Below are 18,303 nucleotides of genomic sequence, written 5' to 3'. Positions count from 1 at the left end.
TAAGTCCGTTGTTCCTTAGTAGCTCAGTGGTAGAGTGGTTGATTGTTAACTGATTGGTCTTAGGTTCAAATCCTACTTAAGGTGTTTTATTTTTTTGTTAAATAAAGTGTTGTTATCGGCAATCCAAAAATATCATCCTATACTTCTATAATTTTTCCTTATGATGTTTATAAATTTGGAGTGAAGTGTGACCTTTCATAAGAACTCAAAAAAAAAAAAAAAACAAAACAAAAAAAAAAACAATAGTTAAATTAATATATGTGGTCTTTAGTAGTAGCAGTTTTTCGTTTTCATTTATTGCTTACGTATAAAAATTAGAGATTTTAAATTATGAAAAATTCATTTGAAAGGTCCTATAGTGTTTGCCCTTGCACTCAAGGTCTCGTGTTCAAATTCCTTTCGCCATAGTTTTTAATTAGTTCAGTAGAGATTATCTATCATTTGTCCAAAAAGTTCCCTGATACGAAAAATGTCTATTTTCTTTAATATTTTATGTACATACGTATTAATACTAAAATAAATATATTTTATGTGAAGTTATGTTAGGGCATATTTTTAGTGTCCCCCAGGGCCGCAAAAAGCTTAAGACCAGCACTGGGTTCTGATCAGGAAATTTGTTTCAGTTTTTCCTACTCGTCATCGGATTTTTTCAAAGCCCCATATAATCAATTACAATTTTCTTTTAAGTAAAAACGTAACTTTGAAAATCCATTTCTTCAAAAAAACCAATAGCAACAAACTGTCTATGCTGTCATATACCAAAAAATAAAACAATAACACACCAATGCTAATTCGGAGCATAACTATCCAGCATCTTTATTCACGTACATAGATTAATTGGTTCTTTTTTATTTTTGATTAACAGATTAAATCTGCCCTGACTAATTCAATCATGGACGGATAGGATTAAATCAGGCATGCACCGCCCTCTCCAAAGGCCAAAGGAGTGGCGTAGGGAGATTGTTCCACTCATACCAATCCCAACCATCACACATGTTTGGTTCCATATTACGAGGCTCTTGATCTTCATCTGCCAACACTGCTCTGGTGACATGGCCACGTACTGGCACTGCTTCGCTTCCTCTAGAAACCCATGATTTGTGACCGTCAGCAGCTCTATATTCTTGATGTCCAAATTAGTTTCTTCCTTCAGTTCTCTTGCTGCACACTCCTCAAAGCTCTCACCTGCACAAACACCAAAAACAAATTGAAAATCCCAAATCGAAGCAATAGATGTTGAATAATAGACGAATTTCATATTGGATAATTGACAGAATAACTACAATATACAATAAATAGTTCATTCCTTATACTAGTGAGATGTCTTTTGTCACAAAATCGCGTGTTGTGAAATTGGTAAGATGCAAATATTTGTGACAGAGTATCGGTATAGTACGTTGTGCAGGTATTCAAATGAAAATGATTTACCGAACTCGAGGTGACCACTGGGGAGGGAAAACTTGGAGTCACCAATGGAGGAACGACGGCGTCCTAAGAGTAAGAGCACCTTCTTCCCTTTCAACAGGCACACCACAACCACCAATCTCGTCTTGGTTTTTTTTAGTTGCGGTGGGTTTTCTTTTTCTTTCTTTTTTTTGGCTTTTTTTAGTTGTGCTTGACTCCTTGCGGATCCTCCCTTCGTCTTGGTTCCTACATGGCTGTCACCCCAGTGGTTGCTAGCAAGAGTTCGGTGGCTGCTTCTCCCTGTTGGAGATTAGGTTTTTTCTGCGTGTGGCGTGCCTTCTGTTTAAGGCCTTTGTCGGTGTGGGATTGGCCCTCCCACTGTTTTCTTTGGGGTGTTGTTTTAATGAATTTCAGTTTTTTTCCATAAAAAAAAAAAAATGGTTTACTAATCCGCAACGATAAGTTTGTATCATTAAATACAATATCAATATATAAAACATGGTCAAAAAGTAACACTACGTGATGATGGTCGGAAATCTCTTTGATAATTGACTAACTCTGGCTTTGACTAGTATCAAAGTCAGAAACTGTGATCCAAACGAACCAAATTGCAAACGCTTTGTAACTCAAGTGATTACGTGCATAAAAATAAAGGTTCATACAAGTAAAGCCCAAATCTTGAAACAAAATAAACCCCTCAATTTTTACTGATTCATAAGCATTCAAAATGGTACAATAATACACATGCGTGATCCTGCATGTAAAATTACATAGCAATACATATGGTTGCTGAATCTCCATTTATTCCACTGTTTTGGGAAAAGGACTAAATCCGGTCCTGACCATTTTCTCCAGAGGCCAAAAGAGGGGATTTGGGAGGTTGTCCCACTCGTACCACTCCCAACCATCGCACTTGTTTGGCTCCAGGTTTTGGGGCTCCTGATCTGGATCCGCCGCCACTCCGCGCATGAAAACCGTCACGTAATGCGACGGCTTCGGCGGCTCTAAGAACAAATTGTTCGTGACCGTCAGCAACTCCATCTTCTCCTTCTCAATGTCCAGCCCAGTTTCTTCCTTCAGTTCTCTCGCCGCACACTCCTCAAAGCTCTCTCCTGCAAAAATTACAAAACGCGGCCGTGGAAATTTGAAAAATTGGAACTGATTCAACGAAATTAAGTAATTAATTTGGGATTAGGAAAGAAGGGGGACAAAACCCATGTGAGAATTACCGAATTCGAGATGGCCGCCGGGAAGGGCGAAGGTAGAGTCGCCGACGGAGGAGCGGCGGCGTCCCAACAGCACCGTTTTGCCTCTCAGCAAAAACACCACCACCGCTACTCTAGGCTTCGCGGCGGCGGCTGTAGTCCCGTTTTCCATTTTGTTTCTGTTCTTGTACGCAACGCACCTGACCTGACGCCAGGACTCGACTCACTTTAAAAGCAAGGCTGATTCACTGTTTTGTGGGGGACCTTTCCGTCAAAACGCTGTTTAATGATGTCGTTTCGACCCCATTCTGTTTTAGGGCTTTCCCGCCATGAGAAGAAATCTAGATCTCTTCCACCAAGATCATTGGATCAAATGATCCGGACCTTGAAAATTTCATCTAACAGTAAAAATTATTATAGTTTTTAAGAAATTAAAACAAATAAACCGTTGACTAAAATTTTAAATATATAGATCACTTGATTTGGTGGCCTTCATGAAAGAGATTCGCCACGGATGTTGGGAGTTGACCGATTGATTGACGTTGAATCTCTTTTTGTTGAAACTTTAGGGTTTAGGATTTAAATACGCAGTTAGTCCATAACAACAACAAAAAATAAGTATTTATTGTGCATTTCGTCATGCTTGTGCTACACGCAAAAATGCTTTTGGACTTACCCAACCTCACTAACAAAGTTTAATTTCATTTTTAGAAAATTGTTAGAGAAAATTAGCATTCGGTCTTTTTTTTTATTTGTAAGCAAAATGGAGATTTCATTTTCATACTTAATTGTACCAAGCTTGTTGTATGGCTTGATCTAAATAATGTTTAATGTAGAATAAAATGGTTTATGATCCGTGATATGCTACATGTGTATTCATTTTTTTAATGTATTTATGAAGTTCAAATATTTTACATATGTTTTTAGAATAGTGTCCTTGATGTTATTGATGTTAAATATTAATTCTTATCCTAACACGTAAATTAACAGTAATGCATAACGGTATGACTTATCAGTTGTCGTGCTTCGCACTGAGACTTGTTGACTAATTAACTAATGGGTTTGGCAAACCTGGATTAACTTACCTGGTGGTTGAAGAAGACCAAATTACTAAAAAGAGCATGGTCAAGTACTTTTTGCTTGTTGGGCCTGCATCCCCAATTTGCCCAAAAGAAGGAAAAACAATGCCCGTCCAAATAGTTGTCAGAGACAGTCGCTTTCTTCCTGCGGGTATTTAGCTTTGAATGTGGATCATTCTCGGGTTCTTTTTGTGAAGATTTTAGAAATCTTCAATCATATATGTTCATCGTATATTATACGATCAATTTTCTTCAAGTACTGTTTATATTCAATTTTAAATAAAAAAATTTATAATAATTTTTTACTGCATAATATATGATAAACGATAAATAAATATGATTTGAAAATGTATGAGATTCTCTGTCTTCAGCTTTGATCGAGAATGGTAGATGAAGCAAGATTTTGCCAAGTGGCTGCATCCAAAAGTAAATATCTAAAAAGTTGATCACATTTTTTTTGTTTTTGGCAGTTGAATGCAACTATGCAAGTGCATTATTGACCAAATATATCACGAGGACTAGCCCTTCGCGTCCTCTTTTAACCTACTTTGTCACACACTCAAGTCACAAACAATATTTGTGATAAAAAAAAAAAGTAAAATAAAAGTCACAATCAATGTTTAAAATACTTACCAAATTATCGTTTCTTTTGTTGAAATACTTTAATGATTAAAGATCAATATAGAAATAAAAGGTGGAATGTAAACTTTATCCTATTTGATGAGATACGGAAAAATTAGGGAACATTGATGATATTTATCAATTCACAACAGAAATTTTGGTAAACTCATTACAGATTTCGAACTTTTAAAATTTTATTTTAGAAAATTTTCTTTAGTTTCTACTAAATCTAAATGAGTTGATATATTGCCTCATTGCAAATTTTCATAATTTGTCGAAAACAACCAGTATTTGATAACAACATCTATATTTTTATAATTACACATTGATATTTTCAACTACATAAATATTTTAGTTTAACATATTAATTTTAGTGTAAATTAGAGTTAATATAGGTGACAATAAACAACAAACAATAAAAATAAAAACCTTCCATCTCTAAATACACCATTTCTTTTCTAAATTTTTCTTTTTTCATTACTAATTTGTAAGCTACTATCTTTTAAGTAGAAAACAAAAAAGAAAGATTCTTTTCCTTTCAATTATCTCTCAAACTTGTTGATCAGGATAAGATCTGTGCTAGGAATATACCGGTATGATCCCACCAGTTTTTTATTATATTTATTTACTGTATTTATTTATTGAATTATTTATTCATTTTATGAATAAAACTAGATTTTGTCCAGTCACTTATTCTTAAGTGTAGTGATCTAATGTAATGCGAAGGAGACTAATTATATAGATCAAATTTTATAAATTATAGTTATTGATATTTGGCGTGTTAATGCGGGGTTCATTCTTATCCCCATAGTCTTAAAGAAACACATGCTTAAAGGAAGAAAGGCCCAAGAGACGAAAGACCAAGGCTCAACAAAATTGGGAAGGATGAGCCCGAGTGCTACATACAACCGCTCAACAGTTTGGTTTGTCTGTTACAATGAAACCAAGCGCTTCTCCATAAAGTGCTTTTCGACCAGCAGCTGCAAGTCGGTATTGACAACTTTATAGCACAAAGTCCCTAAGACATAGGGATATACCTATTCAGACATCAACTCTAGATCACGTGGCGGCTATCAAGGAGAACATAAAGACTGATATAGTAAGCGCTCTCATGGAGAACCAAGGGATATGCCTATGAAAGAACGTAGAGGCTGACACATTAAGCGATCGAGTGTGGATTCTCACCAACCTAGGGGTGAGCAAGGTGCTCAGTACACGCTGTCTCAAGAAAACATGCAAGTGGACTTGAATGAATGTCACTTCGTTGTCATGTGTCGATTAAAGAAATGAGGGATAGCTAGCAGATCAAGTCTGCGTATTCAGCACATTAAATGCAAAGGAAGTGGAAGACTCGAACTTAGAGACTTGGGGCTCAATTGAGGGCCTATATAAGGAGGATAAGTACTCCTTAGAAGAGGTCGAACTAGTTGAAAGAAAAAAGAAATTGTATTGAGCCAAGCGCTATTTGTAAGCCTTTGTCAATATATTCGGATGTAGGCCAACTTTCAAGGATGAACGACTTAAATCTTGTTGTTTAGTTTTTATCATTTCAACCCCGAACCCATCAAGGGCCAACCACGCAACCATATACGTCTTTGTTAGCCTCACTATATTCGACCGTTAACATAAATTATAATTTAAATATTAATTAATACATTTATTTTCTATTGGATAAAATCACGCGCTTTTGTAAATTTGATCTAAAAAACTAATTTACCTAACATTTCTCGACGGTCTAATGGTAGTTTTAATTTTGAATTATAAATGACTTGATGTAAATAATTGGTTCTATAAAAAATAAAAATAAAAATATCTCCCGAATTAGGTGGGCACGGAGCCACAGAGCTGCCCTTAAATTACGAGGAGAGTGCCACTTGGGAGCAAGCCTTGGCATTCCATTCGGTAAACGTGTGTCCGAATTTCACCCCAGAGTATCCGTAAGCAGATACTCTGTCCCTCCCTCTCTCTGTTTTCCTGCCACCACTACTACTTCTACCATTACCATCTTCCCCTCCTCCTCTGCCCCTCCTGCTTCCACTTTCTCTCTCTAAAACACACACACACAGAAACACTCTCATACACTTTTACAACCACACTTTCTCTCTCTAGAACTCCACTATCCCATTCTCTCTGTTGAACTCCATCCCCTTTAACAATGACGGACACGACGGACGACATAGCGGAGGAAATCTCGTTCCAGAGCTTCGAAGACGACTGTAGAATGCTCGGCAGCCTTCTGCAGGAGGTGTTGCAGCGAGAGGTCCGAAGCCAAATCATGGAGAAAGTCGAAAGGACCCGAATCCTCGCTCAGGTAATTCACACTCTCTGTCTCTCTCCTTCCCTTTGCATTTCGAAACTTCCTAACCCTTGTTTGGTTGCCGAGAAAAACAGAAGAAACTAAAGAAAACAAAAAATGGCGATGAGAGTATTGTGTTTCGACAACTTTCCTTGCATTTCCTGGCTTTTCTTAGCAACCAAACAGAGGCTTAAATCGGGCTTTTTTTACTTGTTTGAATGTGTGCGTGTGTGTTTTCAGAGTGCTTGTACTATGAGGAATGCGGGGATAGAGGACGTTGCGGAGGTGCTGGAGAAGCAACTGGCGTCGGAAATATCAAAGATGAGCTTGGAGGAGGCCTTGATCCTCGCTCGTACTTTCAGCCACTACCTTAATTTGATGGGCATTGCCGAAACCCATCACAGGTAATCTCTTCACCCACTCAAACTCCGCGGTTTTGTTTAGAAAGTTGAGGTTCCACCGTATAACCATATAACAATACAGAGAGTAGCCTAGTTACTTATAACTACATGCAAGTTTCATTCTTTTCCAGTTGTGGCAATGAAATAGGAAAATTAAGAGAATGTTGATTTGGAGAAAAGACAACTATTTAAATTTCTTGTATCTTTGAGTTTTATAAGCTTTATGGTTATTATTATTGAAATTTTGTTTCTTTGTGTAGGGTTCGCAAGCAGCGAAATGACTCGAATGAGGCATCTCTATCGAAATCTTGTGACGATGTTTTTAATCAGCTTGTTCATAGCGGTGTTTCCCCAGACGACCTTTATAATACTGTTTGCAAGCAGGTTTCTTCTTGTTTCCTTTGCTTCTAGCTTCTTTTCATCTCGGTTTGTATGCCTTGGTTGAGAAGTAAAGAGTATATATTGCTCAATTGGGTCTCTGAGTATACGTTGAACTCGCTCGATTAAGGCATAGTCCTGTATTAATCTTCCTTGCGTGTGCATTTTAAATGTTTTTGTGGTAAAGAGTTATCAGTCTATTTATTCTCAATCTCAAACATTTTCTTGCTGCAGGAGGTTGAAATTGTTCTTACTGCACATCCTACACAAATTAATCGTCGCACCTTACAATACAAACATATAAGAATTGCTGTAAGTTGTTTGTGGCTTTTCATTAATCTTAAACATGTTGAACATTTATTTTGATTTATGATATATATTTTCCTGCAGCATCTTTTAGACTACAAGCACCGACCTGATCTTGGCGATGAAGACAAAGAAATGCTGATTGAAGATCTGGTATTGTTTTTCCAGCCTAATTCCTTTATTCTAAAAGACAAAGAAATGTCATATTTCTAATTTTCCGTTTGGCTAATGTATCTTGCTTTTGAAGGTAAGAGAAATAACTTCAATATGGCAAACTGATGAGCTTAGGCGCCATAAACCTACGCCAGTTGATGAAGCTAGGGCAGGTAAAATAGTTGAATATTAGATTTGTATTTACTACCTAACGGTATTCAAGTTCTTTGGTTCTTAACAGAAAGAGTTGCATACATCATACTGCAGGTTTGAACATTGTGGAGCAATCCCTTTGGAAAGCTGTACCTCATTATCTACGTCGAGTCAGCAATGCTTTGAAGAAGGTTCGTCTTCAATTTCTGTTCTAGTTTCTTTTTGTGCATACACTCTCTTCTGTCTTTCTGAATTTTATCTCAAGATTTTCTTTCTCTGATATATTTGTCAGCATACCGGAAAACCACTTCCATTAACTTGCACACCTATCAAATTTGGGTCTTGGATGGGGGGTGACAGAGATGGAAATCCCAATGTAACAGCAAAGGTAATTCTAGTTCCGAATGTTTTCTGATTTGTAAATTTTCTGCAACTTGTATTATTTGTTCCTTTGAAGTCAAAACGAGTCTATTCTGTCAATAAATACGTCATTCCTACGAAAATTTTGTAAGGTAGCGCAATTTATTCTTTTATAATTGTTTGTGTAGTGTTATGTTATTTTTCGTTTAGGAGGATGACAATTGATCTGCTCACTCTTTTTATTGTCAGGTCACAAAAGATGTCTCACTTTTATCTAAGTGGATGGCTATTGATCTCTACATTCGAGAAATTGATAACCTCAAATTTGAGCTATCCATGAACCGTTGCAGTGATCGACTATCAAGGCTGGCAGAAGAAATTCTAGAGCAAGGTTTGGCATGTTGCAGTTCTTTTGCATTGATATATTGACTGCTTACCAGATTACGTCAATAATTCTATTCTCTTGCGGTTACAATAAGATTTCAATTACTTGAGCGTTAGCTTGAGAGGAGGGGGGTAACAGTGTTGCCTGATTGAGTTAGTTTGATGTTCTGATCAACAATTGTAAATCTCTGTCACGCAGAAGGAAAAATGTTGCGAGACACTGATATGCCATTAAACGCTTACTTTAGTTTCACTATGTCAGGGATAGACTGCACGGTTACTCACTTGAGAGTAATTAAATTGATGAATTGTAATCTTTTCTCTTTTGTTTACAATACTCTGTATGTAGCATAGGCTATATGTAATCTGGCCTGCTTATCCCAAGCCTTCTAATTTGAAATTATGTACTGCCTACTAGTCATCTCCATTGGAATGCTTGAGGATTCATTATCTTTTATTATTTATATATATATATGTTCACAATACTTGTGATTCACTTTGAACTATTAAGGCAATCAAATTTCTCTCCAGAAACTTCATCCGAGGATCGCCATGAGAATCGGCATCAGTACTGTGGTAGACATCAGTCAAAGCAACAAGGTGCGGCTCTTCCATCACAACTTCCAGCCAGAGCTGATCAACCCTCGTGCACAGGTGACATCTAATTATCCTCTTAAAACTGCAATTGTTTAGTTCTGCATCATACAATAAATCATGCATGTGGGAACCCAAATCAATTCCCAAAGTAATACTTCATCGTTGCAGTGCTTATGAAAATGATCCCACTGGAGTTTAATTCATTATCAAGTGTGGAGGGAATCGAATTTTGACAAAACATTATTTAGTGTCTGTAATATAGCAAGCTAACTTTTTCCTCTCACCTATATTTCATACTACTGATTCTTGCGTTTTCCTTGATGTAGACTGCATTCCCCGAATTGAAATTCCGAGGGCTAATTACCCGCTGAACCATCAGGTGAAGAAGTTCTATGATGCTGGCATTTGAGTCTAGCATCGGTTTTGATTCTTACATGGTTTGTGGTTACTTATAAATAGTCTCTTTGTTTTAACTTTTATATCACTCTTATGACAGGACGGTCAGGACTCTCCAAAGTCAAATCCTTCATCCCAGAATCCTTTTCGCAATGGGCATACGATACCAAATGGATCTTCAGGGTCTCCCTCTTCTAATTCAAGTCGACTGCTTAACCAAAGGAAAATGTTTGCAGAGTCCCAGATTGGAAGGTCTAGTTTCCAAAAGCTTTTAGAGCCAAGGCCTCCTCAGAGATCTGGAATTGCTCCGTATAGAGTGGTTCTTGGTAATGTAAAGGATAAGGTATTGTTTATGAACTCATTCTTCAATTATGTCAAGTATGTCGTCGTTGTCTGCATAGAGAAGTTTCTATTTATATTCCTGTGCTGTTGGTTTAGGCTTTATTCAAAAGGATTGACTATTGGGTCATTGTATGTTCTGGCGATTACTAATGCTTGTATTTGTTCCGCGGGTTCAGCTTATGAAGACACGAACACGTTTGGAGCTTCTTCTTGAAAATCTTCCTTGTGACTATGACCCATGGGATTACTATGACACTTCAGATCAACTTTTAGAACCGCTGCTCCTATGCTATGAGTCTTTGGTAATCTCTCCTTAACTCATCCCTCCTCCCCTTCTCTACTACTATCTTGTGCACCTGCGTCACACACAATTGCAGAACATTTGTACAAACTTCTATCTAATATTGACAACCGTCATTTTTTTTTTTTGCAGCAAGCATGTGGATCTGGGGTGCTAGCTGACGGTCGGCTTGCTGATCTGATCCGGAGAGTTGCTACCTTTGGGATGGTACTAATGAAGCTCGACTTGCGTCAGGTGTGCTTATTTTGGCATATAATTTTTATCTTGCTCTGGTAACATATTTTAACTGAAGATTTAAACGAGACAGGAATCTGGTAGGCATGCTGAAACACTTGATGCTGTTACCAAATATTTGGATATGGATACATACAGTGAGTGGGATGAAGAAAAGAAACTCAAATTTCTTACTAAAGAGCTCAAAGGGAAGAGACCACTGGTTCCAAAAAGCATGGAGGTAAGGTTCTTAGCATCAGGATAACTGTGCTAACATAATTCAGAATTACTAACCTAATTACTTCAATCGAAAATTTCATTCCAAGGGTTTTGGGGATGTTGAAAATGTATACTTCGAACAATGGTGATGCAGGTCTTGAACATGAACCTTTGTATTATCAGCATCAAGGCTCTAATTTACACTCTTTACCTGTCAATTTGCCGAGCTCGTGCTTCACTGTGAGACTTATGCCTTTTCTCATTAAAATCTTTTCAGGTTGGTTCTGATGTTAAGGAAGTACTTGATACCTTCCGCATTGCTGCTGAGCTGGGGAGCGATTCCCTTGGAGCCTATGTGATTTCTATGGCGTCAAACGTATGTCATACCACTTATATACCATATTCATATTGAAGTTGTGCACTATAAAGCAGAATTTGTGCACATTAAAATTAAGAGATTTTTTCTTTCCAAGATTAGTGTTTCCATAAATGTGTTTGAGTGATAAAATTGACATCAATGTTGCCATTCAATTCATAACTGGCAGGCAAGTGATGTTCTCGCAGTCGAGCTGTTGCAGAAAGATGCACGACTTGCTGTCAGTGGGGGGCTAGGAAGGCCGTGTCCTGGTGGAACGTAAGTTTGCACACCTCTATGTCGATATTGCTAGATTACTTAAGCAGTTTATTTACCATCTTAAACTTTTATGAGTAAGAACATTGTCTTAATGTATAGGGTAATAATTGATTTGTATCCTTTAAGTTGTTCCTGGAATGCCCTTCCTACTGCATAAATTGCACTTAGAATGAATATGACAACTGGATTTCATGCATCTTGGTATAGGCTGCGGGTGGTTCCTTTGTTTGAAACTGTGAAGGACTTGAGAGAAGCTGGCTCGGCGATCAGAAAATTATTATCCATTGATTGGTACCGGGATCACATAATCAAGAACCATAATGGCCTTCAAGAGGTAATTATCTCAGCAGTTTTGAATAAACTTTGGTAGGGTCCCATGAATCCCGTGGAGCTTACAAAGTTATACTGAGCAGGTGATGGTTGGATATTCCGATTCTGGTAAAGATGCTGGGCGTTTTACTGCAGCATGGGAACTTTACAAAGCCCAAGAGGATGTTGTGGCAGCATGTAAGGAATTCGGTATTAAGGTTACCCTGTTCCACGGGCGAGGAGGAAGTATTGGTCGTGGAGGTGGCCCTACATATCTTGCCATTCAATCCCAACCGCCTGGTTCTGTAATGGTAAGTTTTCTTGTTCTTTCATTCATTAGTCTGCTGTATCTTGATTGCATTCTAGCTTTAAAATGTTTGAAGGGATAAATGCTCGATCATGATCTGCATTGAATAAAGACTTACCCCAATCTGCAACCTACTTCAGTTCACGCTTCTACTTATGTTTGGAACCTAGACACTGTCGATAACTTGATATCTTCATGTACCCAACTAAATCTGTCTATGTTTGATTCTGTAGTGTACATTCTTTCTGCGGTTCCGGAATTTGTGTAACCTTATGCCTGATGGCTAAATAAATACACAAACCTTTGTAGTTTCTACTTAATGATGTTTAACCTACAATGGTTTCTAAAATTTCCAGGGTACCCTACGGTCAACTGAGCAAGGAGAGATGGTTGAGGCAAAATTTGGGCTGCCACAAACTGCTGTCAGGCAGCTAGAAATATACACAACAGCTGTGCTGCTTGCAACCATACGCCCTCCACACTCACCTCGTGAAGAAAAGTGGCGTAACCTCATGGAGGAAATCTCAAAAATCAGTTGCCAGAACTACCGGAGCGTAGTCTATGAAAATCCAGAATTCCTTGCCTACTTCCATGAGGCTACACCTCAGGCTGAGCTTGGCTTCCTCAACATAGGAAGCCGCCCCACAAGAAGAAAGAGCTCCACAGGAATCGGACATCTTCGTGCAATTCCATGGGTGTTTGCATGGACCCAAACCAGATTTGTTCTTCCGTCATGGCTCGGAGTTGGAGCAGGTTTAAGGGGGGTTTGCGAGAAGGGACACACCGAAGACTTAAAAGCCATGTACAAAGAATGGCCTTTCTTTCAATGTACCCTTGACCTTATAGAGATGATTTTGGGGAAGGCAGACGCTCCAATAGCCAAACACTACGATGAAGTCCTTGTCTCAGAAAGCAGGCGACATCTTGGTTCTGAGCTGCGAAAGGAGCTCTTGACGACAGAGAAATATGTATTGGTGGTCAGCGGGCACGAGAAACTATCTGAGAATAATCGGAGCTTGAGGAAGCTGATTGAAAGCAGGCTCCCCTTTCTCAATCCCATGAACATGTTGCAGGTTGAGGTACTCAAGAGACTGAGATGCGATGACGATAACAATAAACTCAGGGATGCATTGCTCATCACAATAAATGGGATCGCCGCAGGGATGAGAAACACAGGCTGAGTGAAGCCATTGAATGTAGCTTATTTTACTGAACATTTCCACATTTTCTGTTTTTCAGTCTTGCTTTATCACAAGGGTTGTAATTCGGAGGCTAAGTCCGTGAGAAACGTTCTATGCATCGATCAGACAGTTTCATGGACATATTATACAGATAGTTCTACTGCAATGGCGAAATGCTGAAATGTTTTCTTTTATTTGCACCTGGATACGCCTACAATATTTTCTTTTCATTTTCTCACGGTAGCTAAAACATGAAAAACAAGTCTAGAACAAAGTTTTCTTTGAGAACTAAAGGCCCCAAACTTCTTAATTTTGCTTGAATGATATGTATCATTCAATGCTATGAAAAAAAAAACAGTTGTGATTGAACATAAAATATTTAACAATTTTTAAAAACAAATCTAACGGTTGAACACTCATTTCATTGAAACCAAATACCAAACTTCCAAACAAAGTCCAGCTCGAGACTGAAGCCAATTCAATAGTAACCACAGCCCTATTACCATCATGGGCCATTTTCAAAATAAAAATAAAAAGAAAGAAAAAGACAATTAAAGTCTATATTACGAATTAAATCTAAGATTTACCATTCTCGCAAATGTGGTTAGACTAGTTGATCAGGATAATGTGCATGTCTCCTTGATTATGGATTCGACTCCCCCTCCCCGTAAATTAGTGTAATTGGAACATCGTTGTGTCGGAAGAAAGAAAAAGATTTACCATTCTCACCCCACCCCATCTAATAGCACTTGAGCAAAAGCTTTGTTAAATCCTAGTGAATTTCATAATGGAAGCCATTGGAGCTATGTTGTCTCATTGTGGTTATTGTGGTTACTGGTGATCAGATTTTATTAAACAAAATAAAGGCCAGTACAAACACAGAGAAAGCAGCCTGCCAATTATGTTTACTTGAGTTACAATCTTCTCTGGAAAGTAGACTTTCTGTACTGTCCACTAAAATTAGAACCTGATTTCCAAAATCCACAAGCTCTTGTCCTCTTCACAAACTTTTCTTTTAAATTTACAAGATGCTAAATGTTGCTTAAAGAAGATACCATGCCTGCAGCTGTGGAAGTGATTTCAATCAACACCTCCAAAAAAACAAAATCTAGTTGAAGCTTCCTGGAGCAACCACAAATTCTTTCTTTTTCGACGTCGATATAGTAGTGCTTTACACCCAATTTTGAATCTAAACTGCTGGTATCAGCCCTAGTAGTGCCACAATTATACAGCATTGCACCAGCCTGTTTTGTATTATGCATTTTTTTAGTGGGAAGTCATTTCATTTCTTTCTTTCTTGGATTCTGACTTCCATTATAAATGTCACCAAGCCACACAATTAGATTCAAACTTTTACGTGCAACTGTATGATTGAAGATGTTCATCACATACACAGCTGGTGCCGTGCGACCCGGCCTAACTAAATTTTTTTTATAACTAAGGCTAGCTAGGTAGGGTTCCATTTTGTTTTGATGCTTCTAGCTAACATGATCCAGACTCACGAAAAATAGGATAGAATTTTGAGGAATCTGTTCTTTTGATGAGCACAATTTCTTCATTTGGAAAGCTACTAAATGCGAACCAGCTGCTAGCCATGACCAAAGTGGAACTCAATCACTAAAGCGACTTGTGAGAATGTTGTGTCAAATTAAGCTTACAGGTCGGTTTTTCTGCTAACAGTAAGCTATAGGTGTTAAATTCTCAGGTAGCATCTGAAATAAAACAAGTGGTGTGTTTGCATTATTTCAGTACTTTCCGTGATCGGACAGCTTTAGGTCCATGCCTGGGATTTGATTTCCCATACAGAATCCTAGGTCATCATGATCTAGAAGCATGACACAACGTAATATAATAACAGAGAAACTAAACCAAATACCCTAAGTTAGAATCTATTAGCAAACTGAAATAATTCAGGGAATAAGAAAATCTCAAATTTATTGATGGATCAAGAGATAACAACCCTATCGCCCTAGATCACTTGCTCTAGACTTTGTAGAAGTACAAATAAGAAACGATTAAAGAAATAGAAAAATATCGAAAATATCTTATACTCTTAAAAATTCCATTTTGGATAGTAAACAACGGAATTCGATCAAAATGCTCATACATCTAAGTAAAGCGTCGAGCTTTGTTCCTGACGTCGTCGTATTCTACATAACAGTGTGTTAAGGGCCCAAATCAGACACCGGAGCTTAAGTATGCAATGCTTGAATCTTACGACCGATCGTACGTCTTTCCAACCGTCCATCAATCTAGACCCGTCTTTGAGATTTCGGAGCCCTGTGTGGAATTCATAAAGGCCCTTCTTAAAACAGTCTTTTAAAAAAATTGAACAATGCTTTGATGCTAAAAAGTAGTAAGTAAAACTAAAACAAACTTTAAAACTCACAATAATTGTCAGTTTCTATATATCATTAAATGCATAAAAGGCTACAAAAAACAACCCTATTGCAAAATAATCAACCATCAGTTTAATCTTAAGAAACCAAATGAACAAGAGCTTCAAAAAGTCCAGCATTGAAATTTCACTTAAAGATGATTCTTCGTGCATACTTTGCTGCAAAATCATCAATTAAACTTCATAATCAATTTTGTCCCAAACACACTTTCAATGGATGTCAAAACAAGCCCATTTAACCCTTCCGGCAACATGTTTGATTGTAGGTATGATTTGTAATTGTTGTAGGATCCACTTAATTATTATTAATTTGCTAAAAAAAATTAAGAAAAGTGGAAATGTTTTTTTTTTTTGTTTATTTCAAAGAAAGTAGAAAAGAGGAAAAGAGACAATTATAGGTCCCACTTGAATTTTAATCAGTCACATTTGGATATAATAACGCTATATGTTAGATTAGCAAAAATTTTGGACTCCTTTGATTTTGGAATTCTGTGCAATCGAACATTTCGCTTTTTCTCAAAGCCGTCACTGCTTCAATCATTTTAGCCATATGTTCTAGATCATTGCACCGGCTACTTTAGTACAATCTTGCATGCTTCCGTGCTTTATATTATCCCCCTCAATAATGCAATGCAATGCGGTCCAAACTCCAAAGAGTTCTAACTGGGGTTTCAGCCCTTTCCAATGACATAGAAACTTTCAATCCAGGAGCACCACTATTATTCCTCAAAGCTGCAGCATTGACCGTTAGGGACTACTATTACTAAATAATCAACAAATTTTCCACTACTAGATTAAAGGTTGGTTGCATTGTTTTGAAAAAAAAAACTGATTATGCTGTGTTGTAAGAATAAGCTTATTTTTTATACTTTATATTTTCATGGGTGAAAATAAGTTGTTTTAAAATGTTTACCAAACATTTTTTTGAGCTTAATTTTTTTTATACCCACATTTTATAAAAACACCTTAATATCAAACTAGTACTAATTCTATCAAATGCCATTTTGAACATGGAGCCAGCGATCGAAAGGCTTTGACAGAAGTCAAATAAATGTTTTTTTTTCCTTCCGAGTGAAGGCAAACATGCCTACGACTACAAGTAAAAAAAATCTGCAGCCCTGTCAAATTCAGATTTAGAGGGGCCGGCCATATATAATTATTAAAAAATGTTTGAAATTTCAAACCCAGTGTTTTCAACATGGTTATGCTGCCGTACGAAACGCAAGTTGTGTATGGAATTGACACTGATGGGGGTGGAGCCTTTGGTTTTAGGTCTAAATTCTATGCGAGTGACATCCGTGTCAACCTTGAATATCCACTTCTCCCCATTAACACAGTGTGTGTTTTTGTTTTAAACTTAGATTCCAGACAGTGATCGATATATATTTTGTTGGATGGCCACCAAGTCCATTAATATATTTCATCATTAATTCATGTATGACAAATGCCGAACGTGTTAAAAAAAATATAAAGATTATATCAAAAGATTGATAACCTAAAATATAATATATAATGAATTGTTCTACTTCTATTATCACCAAGACTTTTTGTGAGAAACAAAACCCCGACACTTGTCGCGTTATGCAGATGATAAGATACAATTTAAAAGACAATATATGTGTGGTTAAAAATCCTTGATAGTGCATCCTAGCATCAATTGAGACACCCCTTTATGTTCAATAATATATACGTGGTAGATTAATCATTGCCTTGATACATCAGTTGAGATAAGAAAAATCTAAATCACTGCAGTGGCCTTGGCTAGCTAGCTTAGGCCATCTCCCGAGGGCTCGTTTTAGCCCTCTAGCCATCCAAGATATTAATATTTTAATGAACAGTACATGATCATATTTGCCTCCGTCTCCAACCGAGGGCCATAAGGCTTGCTTTAGCCTTATCACAAAAAACCGTCTCCAACCGAGAGCTAAAGGGCCAACCATAATTTATTATTTAAATTTAAAAACTACAACAACTTAAATTTAAAAACAACAACTTAAATTTAAAAACGAAAACTTATATTTAAATTTTCTTTAAGCAATCCTGTCGGTTATAACCGACAGGGTTGCTATGAATTTATGGCCAGCCCTGGCTGGCTGGCTACTTGTGGCGCTTGTGGCCAGCCCTTTGGCCCCTTCAGATTCTGTGGGGCCTACGAGCCCTCAGTTGGAGATGATTTTCGGCCCTCTGGCTCTCTGGATCTTTCGGTTGGAAATGGCTTTAGGGCACAGAAACCACCTGAGTCAATGGTGTAATACATACGGTAATGAAATTATGTTTGCTGAAATACATATTCTTCCTTCAATGTTCTGATTGAATTTTACTGTTACTATTTTTTTTTCTCTTTTCTTTTTGTTGCCTTTTAATCCAACATCGATTCTTAGTTAATGGTGCTACGTAAATAAGAATCTAATAATTAGCAAATGTTGATATGGCGGTATATATTTTATTCGATCGAGATTTTCTGTCTTGTTTGTGCGCTTGACTAATTAAAATTTAATATTTGATGCACTGTGGTGAGCATGATAAGGCAAATTCTGTTGGTCAAACCGGCCACCAAAAGTACCACTCATATAACCTCAACGATGAACAAGAAAGAAGGAATTACACAGAGCCATGGATATTTGGAAACTGAGAATATGTGATATAATGGACATGATGAGATTAAT

General features: G+C 37.4%; 2 protein-coding genes across 2 annotated transcripts; one reads left to right on the top strand and one right to left on the bottom strand.

Moving 5' to 3' along the window:
* Positions 1-2,082: 2,082 nt before the first annotated feature.
* On the bottom strand, positions 2,083-2,827 carry NUDX1 (nudix hydrolase 1). Its single transcript, XM_068476896.2, has 2 exons — positions 2,634-2,827; positions 2,083-2,516 (listed from the first exon to the last, which is right to left on the bottom strand). Exons 1-2 carry the CDS (start codon positions 2,779-2,781, stop codon positions 2,206-2,208), a joined length of 459 nt encoding a protein of 152 aa, XP_068332997.2. The 5' UTR covers positions 2,782-2,827; the 3' UTR covers positions 2,083-2,205.
* A 3,364-nt stretch (positions 2,828-6,191) lies between these two features.
* Positions 6,192-13,433, top strand: LOC137738131 (phosphoenolpyruvate carboxylase 4). Its single transcript, XM_068477757.2, has 20 exons — positions 6,192-6,620; positions 6,846-7,009; positions 7,267-7,390; positions 7,619-7,696; positions 7,775-7,843; positions 7,938-8,016; positions 8,111-8,187; positions 8,289-8,384; positions 8,606-8,747; positions 9,272-9,394; positions 9,664-9,716; positions 9,834-10,076; positions 10,252-10,377; positions 10,509-10,610; positions 10,684-10,830; positions 11,086-11,184; positions 11,354-11,442; positions 11,650-11,776; positions 11,856-12,062; positions 12,415-13,433. Exons 1-20 carry the CDS (start codon positions 6,465-6,467, stop codon positions 13,237-13,239), a joined length of 3,126 nt encoding a protein of 1,041 aa, XP_068333858.1. The 5' UTR covers positions 6,192-6,464; the 3' UTR covers positions 13,240-13,433.
* Positions 13,434-18,303: the final 4,870 nt, after the last annotated feature.

This window comes from Pyrus communis, chromosome 13 (genome assembly GCF_041283825.1).
Source record: "Pyrus communis isolate YQ-2024b chromosome 13, ASM4128382v1, whole genome shotgun sequence".
NCBI classification, from domain to species: Eukaryota; Viridiplantae; Streptophyta; class Magnoliopsida; order Rosales; family Rosaceae; genus Pyrus; species Pyrus communis.
This window is presented reverse-complemented; position numbering and strand designations above follow the sequence as displayed.

Bases quoted from the DNA above. Each gene is read 5' to 3' on its own strand.
- NUDX1 (XM_068476896.2), bottom strand. From the start codon at position 2,781: ATGGAAAACGGGACTACAGCCGCCGCCGCGAAGCCTAGAGTAGCGGTG. The intron at 2,517-2,633 runs GTAATTCTCACA...TAATTTTTGCAG, and splicing joins CGGCGGCCATCTCGAATTCG to GAGAGAGCTTTGAGGAGTGT.
- LOC137738131 (XM_068477757.2), top strand. From the start codon at position 6,465: ATGACGGACACGACGGACGACATAGCGGAGGAAATCTCGTTCCAGAGC. The intron at 7,010-7,266 runs GTAATCTCTTCA...TTCTTTGTGTAG, and splicing joins ATTGCCGAAACCCATCACAG to GGTTCGCAAGCAGCGAAATG. The intron at 11,777-11,855 runs GTAATTATCTCA...TATACTGAGCAG, and splicing joins ACCATAATGGCCTTCAAGAG to GTGATGGTTGGATATTCCGA.